The 15,027-nt window shown below is 39.7% G+C and overlaps 1 protein-coding gene across 1 annotated transcript; it reads left to right on the plus strand.

The window, feature by feature from the left end:
* Positions 1-5,404: 5,404 nt before the first annotated feature.
* On the plus strand, positions 5,405-5,911 carry LOC118486477 (ATP synthase subunit alpha, mitochondrial-like). The gene has a single exon (XM_035982955.1). It carries the CDS (start codon positions 5,405-5,407, stop codon positions 5,909-5,911), a length of 507 nt encoding a protein of 168 aa, XP_035838848.1.
* Positions 5,912-15,027: the final 9,116 nt, after the last annotated feature.

Below are 15,027 nucleotides of genomic sequence, written 5' to 3' on the forward strand. Positions count from 1 at the left end.
TGCTCTAACTAGGGTATCCCGCAGAAAGAAGTCAACTAGAAGGCAAAATCCACCTAGTCAAAATGGCAGTTACGGACTAATGTACTTGAGCCTATTTATTTTATCGATCGATAAATGGCATTCTTTTATGCGCTTTCTCGCTAACAAGCCAAGCAGTCCCTAGCGGGCTATCCGTCATGAACTCGAAGAAGTGCAACAAGACCAGTATCGAACTGGGATTGCCTCTCTTTCAATCTTCGGAAGTTACTTTGTATCCCTTTCTAATGCAATATCTTCAATCAGATCTGTACGAGTGACAGGAAGAAGTCAGCTAGTTGCCATCCACTCTGTCCCAATCTCCGGTCAATGATTGAGTCCGAACTCACCTAAAACGGCGTAGAAGGGCAAATCTACCTAGTCAAAACTCTTGTTTAGGAGCCCCTGAATTCAAGCTTCCTCGCCTTCACCCTATGAGTTCAGGGTGCTTTCCTGGCTCGCCTTCACTCATATCATAGGGTTGTGTTCAGTACGATCTTTAGCCTTTCTTCGTAAGATCCTGAGAACTGAAATGCCTAAAGACGGTGCTCAAGTCAGAAATGCGATCTTCTAGGGCAGGAATTCTTATATGCTAATTGCCTGAAATCCCTCTCATTTTGTCAATAAGGGAGAGGTTGGGAGATAGCTCTTAGCCTGTTGGTTGCTTGCCTGTGACTTGACTTCCTCGTACTCCTTCTCCTAGAAAGCGACTTCTTTCATTCCTCGACAGCTAGGTCTTTGCCGACTCTTAGCTTTCCAGGCGGGTTGGTGTTCAACCTTCATTCAATAGGGCTATCTATCCGAAAGGTCTTAATAAAAGAATCCCTGTAATAGAAGTTCATTCCTTAAATACCTTCCTAATCAGTAATTTGATGGTCTTCCGTAAAGACTTTCATGCGCACCTTCCTTCATAAGGACAGGTAACCAGGCGGGTGACTCACTCGTAGGTAGCACTATCCGATGCTTTGACTCCTTCTTTTAGTAGTTCCTTTGAAGCTAGTAACTAGAATATAGGACCCGGAAGGCGGGCTCTTATTGCTAAAACCGGAGCTGTTGTAGAGTTGATAAATCTCATTTGAGGGGATGCCTCTAGCAACAAGCCCCTCAGGGGCGGTAGTCTCCCTCCTAAGGTCGGTCGACGGTAGTCTCCCTCACGGTCGACGGTAGTCTCCCTCACGGTCGACAGGTATCACTTCTCCGACTAAAAGAGAGCTTCCAAGCAGGCTTTTCCAAAGAATTTATGTAGCTTTCCCACTCCCTCTGAACAAATCGAAGAACCTAATGGATCGAACTCATCCTTGACTGCTACGAAAGATTATTCTAGTCTAGTTTAGGAAGTTTTGCTGCAGTCGATTCTTCTATCATTGGATTTTCAGTCTTGGAAGTAGTGAAGCGGTTGTCCGATTGATTGAGTAGTCCATGGCCAGTGAAGGTGCTTTCGGGTCTATACCCATAGCCCTCTCATCTAGGAGATCAAACTGATGACTCAAAGCCTATCGTATCAGTCTTGGAGTCAGCGCCTAATTCATCTGTCGTCCTATAGCTTGGGACTGGGGTTCCGCTTGTAGTACCCTTGGCCATGCCTTCTAATCGGCTAATCCTTCTTGCTGGAGTTGTTGTACCAGCTCAAGAAGCAAGTGCTGATTTCTTCCTTTTGGTATTGAAGCGGCTCATTCTTTCTGGTTCACGACCGATCTTAAAGTGCTTTCTTTCCTTCTAGCTTGACTTGTTCTATTAAATATGTGGCTTTGTTGTAAGCGGACCTAGCAATCATCCTCTCCCCCCCCTTCCCTCAGGGGAAGTGTAGGCATCAGAGAGGCCCCGTGCAGTGCTTGCCTTTCTACCTCTCTCCGTATTGCATTCATCCCCATCTTTCCGTTCTCTTATAATGAAGAGAAATGAATATATTCTATAGAACGAATGTGAGCTCGGAAGGAAATGTGTCTCTCCAACTCGTACTTTGCTACCTAGATCTTAGTATGTACGGGTATCGATAATGGAAGAGACTAGATCAAATAGGGCAATTTGTAATGCTCTCTTCCTTCCTGTCCTAAAGAAGGTAAATCTCATCGGCTGCCATTCTTCTTAGTTCTGAGGTATCTAATGCTGTCTTTCCGGATTTATTCTTATAGAAGAAGTATAAATAATTGTTGTTACTATGGTTAAGAAGACTCTTATTATGTATGGACAGTCCAGGAACGAGACCTTCACCTAACCCTCAGAAGGTTGGCTCGTTGTTAACAAGCAAATGCGAAGGAAAAAGTTTCAATCTCACATTTCGATGTCACTGCTGAATGTGGTTGCTTGAAAGGAAAATTTCACATACGGAAGAGAGAAAGCAGTCTTAGCAAGAACCCTTTTAGGGTTTGATCATAAACCCCTAGCCGAGGAGCTTCTTTGGGCAGTTGCTTCATGACATGAAAGAGAGGAACTGCTAGTCTTTAAGCTTGAAGGGCCTTGCTCCAATGATTTTGACTTCTTACTTCTTCTCACTCAACTTCCTTAGAGAACAGCGAGAACTCGAAACCGATAACAACCCTAATGGGTTGGTTCACCCTAGAAAACCATTTTTCAACAACGAAGTAGCAACTACCTTAAATCAGCTATTAATACGGTTAGCCCCTTCGGGAAGAACCCGGAGAAAATAGCTATACAACAAGAGACATTGCCCATACAAAGACTTGAGGTGACTAGCCTTAGGGCAATAAGGAATGTCGGGATGCTAAAGATATATTGCCATGAGACTAGTGCAAAGAAGTAAGAAGAAGTCAAAGTGAAATATGTTAATTAATTAAATATCTGTCTCGCCCTTAGCTTGCAAACAAGTCCTTTATCAAGCAGGCGTCTAAGAATAAGAAGTCCCTGCCCTTTCGATTGTTATTGGCTTATTCTCTAGCATCCGATTGTGGGCATCAATCCCAGCCATCAACATTTCAGTCCCTGCTTTGGCTCTTTCTCTAAGACCGTGGTTAAGAAGTTCCGTCGCCTTACTCAGCATTAGATGCGGCGTAACGACTCTTTTTGCTTCCTTCTGGAGGCCTTTCTTAGGAGTGAACTTCCTTGTCTTAAAAAGACTCTATAAGCGTCTCAGTTCTTTGATCGAGTTTAGGTTTTTATTCCTCCAACGAAGTCCTTTGCTGGGGGCAGAGTGCGTCCATTCTTTTTTAGTCGAGTCAGGAGATCCGCTACTCAGTCGTACAGCTTCCGTCAAATCGTGAGTTCGCCCTTGATTCGGACTAGCAATTAGGAGATCGTCCTCGGACAAAGAGCTCAAAGCCTTAGATTTCATGCCGACTTTGGATCAAACCGCTTTCTTTGGCAGAGCACTAAAATCAGTAGAGACACAGGGAATATGGCAGCTAAAAAGATCTCTTTTTGTGTGAAACATACTTGTCTGATCCATTTGAGGAAGACTTATCTTCTTCCGCTGTGAACAAATCCCCGGCATCATGATCCGCTGCTCAGATGCATCTATAATAACGAACAGCGCTTCCGCAAGCCATTGGGGGAAATTCCAGAACTTCCATTTTCTTTCTTCTACACTAGGAACATAGTCGCGGTTGTCGCTTCGCTTCCTTTGCCACCGGCCATCGAGATCAAATCAGAGCTCAACCCTAGATTGCGCGAGATCTTTAAACGAGGAAATTCAATGATAGAGCAAGCGCGAGCCAAAGAGAAAAAGAGCTCTTCCAAATCGAATAAAGAAGGGGTCAGCTGAGCTCTAACTGGTTAAACCCGCTTTGGTGGCCCGCCCCAAGTCTTGCCCATAGCTGACTTCTTTGCTAGATGATATCGAATAGTACGACTAGAGTTCAATCCCTCAGAAAGTCATAGTACGACTACAGGGAAAGAGATCTGAAAGTAGCCTTTTACCCCGTTATTCGATGGTGAATGCAGCCTAGCTCTCCCCGTTCAATAGGCTAAGCCTATCCCTTTGCCGTAAAGCTAAGACAGAACTCAGCTAGGACCGAAGAGAGGATTGCCAACCGGATGAAAACCGAAGAGAGCATTGCCAGTTTCATTCCAGTCTTTTCTCAATTGAGAAGTCAACCAATAGGTCAATCCTTCCCTTATATCATATCCATTTTACACAGTCTTTGTTTAAATAGTGTAAATAGTGCGAGACTTTCAACTAATGAAATCTAAACCAGCTAGTTCAGTCAGATACCGGCTAAGCAACCTCTAAAGCAGCTATCGGAGCAGTAGCAGCTTGAAATTCGCATACCAAAGACGATGGAATTCCCCACTTTCTAATGCAATACGGCAAAGCTTAGGGAGTCAGCTAGTCCAACATCAGTCATTCTAATGGAATATCTGGAATATCGAACTAGGAATTGAAAGACTTTCTTTCTTTATATACGAGTCAATTACATACCGGAAATATCGAGCAGTAAATGCTATACCGGAAATGCGATATCTAAAGTCAATCTCAGTGAATTCCGTACCAAGCAGTCCAACCAAAACCTAACAGTATATCAGATCTATCCTATAAAGGTAGTCCAACACAAGTAATCGATACTACGCCTTCGACCTTTGAGAAGTTACTTTGTGAAATAGGATTGATCCCTTGTACAATTTCTTCATTTTAGATAGCTAGAGCTAAGCCTGTCCTAAGAATGAGTCGGGTAGGACCTTTCAGTCAAGTGCCTTGCCTTCCTTGCCTATTCATTTAGTCCAACAATTGAAATACCTATTCGCATTCCTTCCCAGTCCACTTCGAAAGTTACTTTGTTCAGTCGATAGATGCAATGCTGCGATGGAGAAATCTCATATGCTCTCCAACTTGAAAGACCTTCTCTTCCCCCTCTTGGAAACAGGCTAGCGATGAGGAGAAAAGATGATGACAAACGAACTGAAAACTGCGAATGCTTCTAATTCATTGAATCTTATTTTAGAATCCAATTTTTTTATATATATTTATTTTATATATATATATAAAGCAGAGTGATGTCTTTATGACAATTCGTCAAGTCCGATCGAGAAACCTGCGCCCAAAGTGCTTACGTAGCCGGTCACCGTTTGGCTAAGATCCTTGATGACTGATTCAAAAACCACTCTAGCTTGATTTCAGTCTTGTGTTAAGTGTTCGCATAGCGACTCAGGTCCTAACAACTTGATGTCAGACTGTTCAACATGAGGGACATCTAACTCCTCTAACACAGAGAACATAAAGACTAGGATTAGATGCTTAACATAACGACTCGTATGCTTTCACGAAAGAAGAAGGAGCTCGCAGACATTTAACAAAGGATTGTGTTGGTGTTCCGCGCGCTATCTCAACTCCTAGTTCTAGTAGTACAAGCTCGAATCTGATCTATAAGAATAGCGGAAATAGAGCTCTTTGAAATTGAAAGCGGTATTCCCCCTTATATCCAAAATCAGTAGAATCATGGAATTCTCTCCGAGAGCTGCTGAACTAACGACTCTATTAGAAAGTAGAATTAGCAACTTTTACACGAATTTTCAAGTGGATGAGATTGGTCGAGTGGTCTCAGTTGGAGATGGGATTGCACGTGTTTATGGGTTGAACGAGATTCAAGCTGGGGAAATGGTTGAATTTGCCAGCGGTGTGAAAGGAATAGCCTTGAATCTTGAGAATGAGAATGTAGGGATTGTTGTCTTTGGTAGTGATACTGCTATTAAAGAAGGAGATCTTGTCAAGCGCACTGGCTCTATTGTGGATGTCCCTGCGGGAAAGGCTATGCTAGGGCGTGTGGTCGACGCCTTGGGAGTACCTATTGATGGAAGAGGGGCTCTAAGCGATCACGAGCGAAGACGTGTCGAAGTGAAAGCCCCTGGGATTATTGAGTGGCATAATACCCACGGTAATCGAAGTAGACATGAGCGGTTGTCTCAGTGTATTATTGAAGTATGGCAATCGAAGGAGAACTCATAATACCTATTCTCAATAGGTATAACTGGAGAAGAATAGCTTCCCTTGTGCCGAAGGTGGGGCTATTATGATTACCTTCAATAGGTATTCAAGACATTGAGTTTGTTCCGCTTGTACCCACGGCAATAGGTATAACTGGCTATTCCTTAGAGCGATGATTCCTCTATCTCTTGCTCAGGAGCCATGGCAGGCTTGGGATCATCAAAAGCCATCTCAAAGTCAAACTCGGGGTCGATGGGATCCACTGGGTCAGCTGGGTCTACTGGATCATCCATAGGCTGATCCATAGGTATAAACTCTATATCCTGATCCGGGTCGAATCCCGGGGGAAAGATAGGATCGGAATCCTCTACATCATCATGGTCAAACGCAAAACTAGGAATAGGAGCAACAGAGGATGCCTGGTCAGGATCTGAACCATGCGAAAAGTGCTGTGCGCTCAGAGTGTGGGAAGGTGCAGATGCCACAGACTCAAAGGAGTCTGGGACCGGAGAGTGCGCGGGTGAATCCTCGGCGGGAGCATCAGCGATCATCAGAAGATCGCCAGCAGGAAGAAGGGCCGCGTCCTGGATCTCATCCTCGATGGGCTCGTCATCATACAGATCAATATCGCCGTCAGCCTCGGCGTCAAGAATTAAATCGTATGCAGGATAAACAGCTAGGGGTATGGGAGCAGGAATCTCCACTAACGGTAGGTACTCAACAGGAGGGCCATCGGCGAGCTCATCAGCCCCGTCAGGTAGTGCGAAGGGCTGGAAGTCGTCCTCATCAGTGCTAGAAACGTCCGACGTGTGCACCTCGTGCTCTGAAGAGGCTAGGTCATCTGATACTACAGGTATATGTCCGGTGGTGTCTGAGTCGCATACGCATAAACATGTCGCATGGCACAGGCGACTCATGATGTCTGTAACATAAACACAAATATGCACAAATAATCAGTCATACAATCAGGTAAACACATTAGTCACCAAGTAAGAAATCACATAATTTTCCTAGTCCCACTAGCCTCCCAGTCTCCTAGACTGACACTCCTAGTCCCACTAGCCAAATACCTCCCAGTCTCTAAGACTGCTCTATCATCTACCTCGACCTCTTAGATCGAGCCTCGGCCTCCATGACCGAGCCTCAGCCTCCATGATTGAGCCTATACTTCCTAGTCTCACTAGCCATCTACCTCGATCTCTAAGATCGAGCCTCGGCCTCCAAGACCGAGCCTCAGCCTTCAAGACTGAGCCTATTCTTCCTAGCCTAGCTAGCCATCTACCTCGATCTCTAAGATCGAGCCTCGGCCTCCAAGACCGAGCCTCAGCCTCCAAGACTGAGCCTAAAAATAATAAATAAACATCTACCTCGATCTCTAAGATCGAGCCTCGGCCTCCAAGACCGAGCCTCAGCCTCCAAGACTGAGCCTAAAATAAATAAATAAATAAAATGTGCTCAACATGTGTTTGTAAAAACGTTTTGGATCTGGACTTAAGTGGTATGCAGTAAAAATGTTTTTGTGAGAGCCCTAGTGATCATAGTCTAGACTCGAGAAGGAATCCTAGTTCGCTATGATCAGAGCTCTGATACCAAGCTGTCACACCCTGGCTTTGCGGAAGCGTGGTTAATTTGGTGTGACTTCTTAATAGCATAGCTTAATCATAACAAAGCTATATGAATTAAAAACATGCAAGATCATCCATTAAGTTTTAAAAATCAAATACAATACCATTGTCTTAACGGGAAAACACCCTAACAGCCATAACATTGTTCAGCAAAACAAACATGACATAAACACAGTTTAAGGACTGTGACTTGTCCAGCAAAGAGTCACATTCCCTAAACCCCGGATGACCTCGTACTAGTGCAGCGGGAAAACGTGCCATACCGTGCCAGATCCCTTAGTTCCCTGAAATACATGTAAGTTGAAAAATCAACAATAATGTTGAGCGAGTTCATGTGTAAGTGAGTAAATAAACCTTTGTGTTTATCAAAATCCTGATATGTAGCAAATAAGGAAAAAGAGATCACCAATGGTTTGCAAGGCCATTGATATGTGTGAAATGCAAGTAGGAAGGCTCAAACCTAGCAGATTTATGCGTCGGGTACAAAGTCATCCCGAGGTCCGTTATGCTGGGCCTGGGACTAGGCTCGCTACACCCAAATAGATCTATCGCTCCTGCCCCTCGGTCCTACCCTGAGGATTAATGACCTCAAGTTTCCGCCTACCCATTCACATGATCTAAGTAACAAACCTCCTTACGCTAACCATACCATGTATAAAGTATTCATAATCAAAGTAACATGTATTTCACCCCCGCAGTTTAGAAAACTGAAAACAGTTAAGAGAAAAGGGGGAACATGAACTCACTGTCGGTGCGTCTCTACCAAGTATGTCTCTGAAAGCAAGCAACTGTGCTACGAACTACAAGTTCTAACTCTATTAGACGGACGGCCGTGCCTTAGCTTTATGGTTTTCGTTTTAGGAAATAGTTAGACAACTATTTCGTGTTTACATTCTGTGCATACTTGGTAACTATTTCCTTCCCAAGGATGGGGGATTAATACATGTGTGCTAGAAATATATTATTAAGTCTTACTTAATATATATTTATTTTTCAATTCCAAAATATAAATATTTTTCTCAAAAATATTATATTTTCATAATTTCCCCAAAAATAATATGTTGACAAAATGCGCGTCCATAAATATTTCCGTAATGCGTAAGTTACGTTTTAACGATCGAGTGGTAATAATAATTACCGATGTAACTTATATATTTATTGTGAAGGCGTTCGTATTGTTTTGGATTCGTTAACGTTCGTAAATATTATTTTTACTCTAAAAATAATATTTATACACTTCACAAAATAGTGACAAATAATGTTGTGAGAAAATATATTTACTAAATAAATATATATTTATCACGTTTAATTTTTGTGAAAATCCCACCTCCGATATTTGTAAATAAAGTCGTGGCGAAACTTATATTTTGAAAACACGTCGAAAAGTATTTCTAACACTTATAGTGAAAATAATTCTAAGTGTTAGGTTTTTAGAAAAATTTCGCCAGAGTTTCCTCTGTAACTGGAGGTGGCCACGCTTTCAAGCGTATCATTTTCTTTTACAAAACAATTCAACAACTTCTTTATTCGATCAAAACAATTTTCAACGCAACAAACTAGTTAACAAGTATGTAATTTGCATAAATCACATGAACTTGTAGTTTTTCTAAAATTATAGTGTAAATCTCATCATTTTTAGCGGATCTTTATATAAAGTAATTTGATCTCGTAAAAACCTCGTTTTTAGAGAAAATCCGTCTTTACAACTTCTCGTCATTTTTACAAAAATTGTTATTTTGTCGAAACTTTTGTGTTACACAAGTGCTTACACACTTGTGTGTTCTAAAAATCATACTTGTAAGTGTAAGATCCGTTTTTAGAAAACATGATTTCTGTGATATGTGGTTCTTTGAAAATACCACCTGCAGATACGTAGATCTGCTAGTGTTAAATACTGTTTCACAAGTAAAACACTTTTACACAAGTTCATGATTCGCGTGTGGTAGAGTTTCACCCTTTAACCCTTGTTTCATTCAAAACAACCTTATGTCATGATTCGTGATCATGACCAACCCAGGTTAAATGATGATCCGAGCTACCACAACATAGATCGGGTCTAAATAATCACAAATTTCAATTACTACAACATTTACACAACTAGTAAGCTTTTAACCATCATTATTCATGTTTTTAGTAGACTTTAATGCACCATTTTGTAAGATTTCGAGTTTTAACCGTTACACCACATATTAACCGCTTTAGATTAGTTCAAGAAAGGGATTTAAGCATCATACCACTAGCTCGAGGCTAGGGAAGAACCTAAGCGCAAATGAGATGGATAAAAGCTAGAGAAAGAGGTCCTTCGCCTTCCGTTTGCTCCAAGCTTCCTAATACGGAATCCTTGATGCTTGTGTATGCTTGGAATTGATTGAACTGAACTCGAAGATGGATGGAGGGGGAGGGGGGTGTTCGGCCGAAGTATAGAGCAAGAGGGAGAGAGTAGTTTGAGTGGAGTTGTGAAATGTGATTGTTCTTATGTGCATTACCATGTTCTTATAGACAATACTTAGTTTTATAATCCAATGGATTCATTGTCATTTAGATATGGGACAAGAGGTTATATAATAATCAAAAGTAATCCAAGGGTGTCCCCTTCTAGTTGGGGACGGTTATGAAGGGGGGGGGGTCTTGGTTGGATGGTAACTAATAGTTAGATTTAATAGTTAGGTTAAGTAGGTTGGTTAAGTAATTAACCTGGTTAGTTGTGTGTAGTGCCTTATGGCGGGTGTTAGGGTGTTCAGGGACCCTAACTGGCTCAGAAAAAGACCAATAATGTTAATGGCAATATTTTCATGTTTCGGGAATAGTCCGGTTGTTCGGTTGGATAGTAATCCGTTAAAGCGCTTAACAAAGCTTTTAAGTGTCGTTAATAACCTTTTTAGTGACACAACTTATTCCCGACACTTTGGAAAGTGTCTAGTAATGTTCTTCTCATGTTTTGGCACTTTATTAGTTAGCTAAAAGCTTAATTGTTAATTAAAGTGCTGAGTTTTGTGCTTAGTGTACGTTTTAGGCACATCCAGTCATTGTAACTTATTCCTAGAGACGCAGTTCTACAACCCTTGTATCCCTACACTCACTATGGACGTAGTAAAATATTTCTGGCTCATACAGGCCTTAGAGGCATTATCTGCCTGATGTTGGCTTTATCAGCATGTTCAATAGGTTATCCGTTCATAGTGCTACTGTGCTTTTGTGCATCATGTTTGTCACTAGAGTTCAGTATGTAAATAATTTAGTGACGGTATGTAAAGTATGATGCAGGAATATACAAGTATCAGAATTTAAGTAGTAGTTCATCAGTAATTTCAAGTAAGCACAATAATTAAGCAGCAATTAATTATTAATTAAACCGTACGGATACCTGGTTTAGTGAGGGTTGTCACAACATCTGTCGACTTCGTCTTGAATCGAATCCTAGATTTAGAGTGTTAGATCAGGGCGCGTTATACGAGAAAATATGATATTGTATGTGTGTTAGTGAAAGGTTTCACTCACAGGGTCATAACCAAGTAGTTTCGCTTATATGGTATCAATTAGTTTCGCTTATATGTCAGCTGAAGGTTCCGCTCATACGGCATGTACGCTGGAGCGAAACCTCAAGGCCTATAAATAGGTGTCATTTGAGCGAAACCTATAGAATAGTCTTGTAACTCGTACCGAAGTGTTGCCGGTTCGAGATTTGGATGTAAACTGTCATAAATCAATGCAAAGAGGTGTTTAAAGTGATTTTCTAGCTGTTCCTAAGTCAGATACTTATTTTCCGCATTTGTATTTGATCAAAACTCCTCTGAACGACTCGTTCGGGTCGACACTCGATCCTACAAACATTGATTCTCATTATTTTAACATCATCGTTCTTCTCTTTCTTTTTAGATCCAAGCACTAAAATTATAGGTATATTATAGATTCATGTTGTTTATGCATTATATTTTGTTATTCGAAGTTACCGATGTTTGATTTTTTTTTTGTTATTTAAATCTATACCATCTAATCCTCCATCATATTCTTCCTTCTGCAATCACAATCATAGGTAAGTTTTTTGTGTTTGATTTTATGTGTCCTTCCTTAATCCAAGTTACTAATGTCTTTCTTTCGTTTTTTATGTTGAAACCCTAAATCAGCTAACAATCTTACGACTATTCTTCAATCGACAAAACATGTTTGTTCAATCTTGTTAAAGTTTGTTGTGTTCTACCAGTCTATTTTTTTTTCATTTTTAAATCCAATATTTAGTTGTAGGTTTTTAAGTTTCAATTTACTCGTGTTGTTGTGTTCTATCAGTTTCTTTCGATGTCCAGTTTTTTTGTTATCCAAGATACAATCGTTTATCTATTTTTATATTAATAACAAAGTATATTATTTAGTTGTTGAAATTTTTCATTCATGGTAGTTTGCATTCATGTATTTGTAGAATTATTACAATATTATGTTTAAGATGTTTCAAATATTCATCCATAGTTGTTTAAGATTAGTTTATGTTTTATTGTATATTTACGGTTTTACAATTTATTTATATTTTTTTGAATAAATTTTTGAATATTTTTTTAGGTTTTGAATCTGCATAAATATCCAGTTTTATTGCGAAATCATATGCAACCTATGTAGCACAGGAACGTACGGGACTAGGGTACGGGGACGATACAAGTACGGGGAATGACAAAACTCAAAAATCTAAGATACGGGTATGGCAAAGGTATGGCAAAAAAATATAAAAAAACAAAAATATATTAACATACAAAAAGCCTTATCGTACTTCACGTACGCGACAAGCGTAACCATCAGATCAGGGCCATAATCACGCATGGAACATATAATCACGCATGGGAATAGATAATCACGCATGGATTCAGTTTTTTTTTTATAATCACACATGGGATACAAAATCACGCACGTTAAGTTGATCAAAAAAATAATCACGCACGTTATCTTTTTTGTCGCGTACGTTAATGTAGGTTAAGCCGTTTTGTACATTATACTTTCTCTCTCTCTCTCTCTCTCTATATATATATATATATATATATATATATTGATGTAAAGTGTAAACTCCAAAAACACTACATCAAATTCCGATTCATCTAGCGAGAGATCGACAACCTCCAAAAACCCAACATCTTCCATTGAATCAAAAGCAACTCCACCCACATCTTTTCATCATCATTCGGATTCCTTGACAAAAGTTGGAGATGATGAATATCGATGATGATTGATGAATTGAGAAGTGAAGACTGTTGAATGTTGATCGCGATGTTTTTGAAAGGCCTAATATTGAATATCGATGTACTGGGACTAAATTGAAAGTCGTCACGGTTGTTTTGGAATCTGAAAGGGTTAAAACACAAAAAAATAAATAGAAACGTTTTGGATCCGTCCCCATATACCGGAAACATTTAAGAAACGTCCCCATGGCGTCCTCATGGCGTTTCCGCCACCAAAACGTCCACGGGACGGGTACTCCCTCTAAACATGTGACACCCCAGGAAAATCAGGAAAACAACGCAACTTAGCTAGCTTCCTCAGTAACCACACGCTAAATTTCGGGACGAAATTCTCTTAACAGGGGGAGAATGTGACAACCCTCAAAATCCTATGTATTCCGTACAATTCATTAATGATGATTAAAGTGCTTGACGACGGTGTGGAATTAGTTAACTGCTTTCTGATATCTGTGTTATACTTACATGTATTTGTTAACATACTAGTAGGATACAGAAAAGTTACTAAATAGTCCGGTATGCCTTCCTGAGTGTTAAAAATTAAAAGTGTTACAAAAATATATACAATAGACACTTTACGGAATAATTAAACACTTTAACGAAACCGTATTTAACCGAACAGCCGGACATTACCCGGGACACCAAATATTTGTCAAATACATTGTTTTATTATTTTTGACTAGTCATGATCCCCGTATGCCATAACACCCCCTAAATATCAACATACTAATATATGTAAGTATATACTTGACAACCTAACTAACCTTTACCAATTAGTTACAAAATTTGCAACCAACCCCCCCCCCTAACCGAATTCGGTCACAAGGACCATTTCCCCCACATGCTTCATATCTTGTTCATAGATTTTATTTGATATTTTATTTGATTGTTTGCTTAATGGAGTGAACAAAATATTTCACCCACATGCTTCATATCTTGTTCATAGATTTTATTTGATATTTTATTTGATTGTTTGCTTAATAGAGTGAACAAAATATTTCCCCCACATGCTTCATATCTTGTTCATAGATTTTATTTGATATTTTATTTGATTGTTTGCTTAATGGAGTGAACAAAATATTAGGATGTAAGATTATAAGTATGGGCTATATCTTTGCAAGATCATCCATATCATTCCATCACTTCACAAAGATCACACCATCTCTTTCACTCTCCTCCCTCTCCTCTCGGCTCACCCATAACCGCCACCATCTCCACCATATCACAACCACCTTCATCCAATTTTGAGTCCCATTCATGTGTTAGAAGGTGCACAACGAAGCTTGGTGTTCTTGGAAGTTGAAGGACCTTCTCTATTCGCTATTAACCACCACTTTTCTACACTCGAACTTCCCTAGCCTTGAGCTAGTGGTAAGAACTTAGATCCGATCATTCTTTATGTTATTTAAGTGGTTAATAGATGTTAGAATGATAAAAAGTTAAGAAACCTTAAAGCTCATGAACAAGTCTTGAACATAATGTGTTAAAGTGTGGATAAAGAGAAGATATGTATGTAAATCATGTAGATCTTGAGTGGTTATGATTATTGGTTGATTATCTGATGTTTTGCTGGGTAATATTGATGTTTGATGTTGTTATAATCACTAAACATGTTAACGGAATCAATCGAACACAAATTAGTAAGTTGGAAAGTGAAAACAGAATCTGTCCAAGTTTTACAGCCAACTTCAGTTGGCTGTAAACAGGTCATAAACTCAACGAAAAACTAATATTTCGAGTCTAAAATGTGGTATTAGGAAATACGGTTCTAATGGCTCTGGAATCATAATTTTTGGACTCCGTTTACTATTTTAAAAGCGTCTTTTCGTAACAGCAGCTAGAGCTGCAATTTTTCTGCTGAAAAAGTGCGTCTGGTTTTCTGTTATAACTTGTAATCTGTGCGGAGTCTGATCACGAAATTCATACCATAGTTGACCACCGATGTATTTGTAATTACCCCACTGGAAATTCGTAAATCGGACACTCGATGAATTTTAAATAAATTATCTCGTGGACTGTGGTCAGAAAAATATAAATCTGAGTTCAGTCTGGAAAATGAATTTTTATAAAATATTGGTAATGAACCGGACCCCAATATTTTTACACAATAAAATTTGGAACGTTTAGGACATTCTGTAAAAATTTGGGAATTTTTGGAATAATTTAACTATTTTATTTAAATGTCCGAAAACAGCCGGTTTTGAATATTAATGCTGAATTGATATAAGTTGTGACTTGCGTGTCTAAGTGTCGAGTATGCTATATGTGAATGATCTAACATGTTGTATGTGTTAAG

The sequence above is a fragment of the Helianthus annuus genome, chromosome 14 (genome assembly GCF_002127325.2).
Source record: "Helianthus annuus cultivar XRQ/B chromosome 14, HanXRQr2.0-SUNRISE, whole genome shotgun sequence".
Classification (NCBI taxonomy): domain Eukaryota; kingdom Viridiplantae; phylum Streptophyta; class Magnoliopsida; order Asterales; family Asteraceae; genus Helianthus; species Helianthus annuus.

Excerpts from the sequence above, each read along its gene's own strand:
- LOC118486477 (XM_035982955.1), top strand. The coding sequence starts at position 5,405 with ATGGAATTCTCTCCGAGAGCTGCTGAACTAACGACTCTATTAGAAAGT.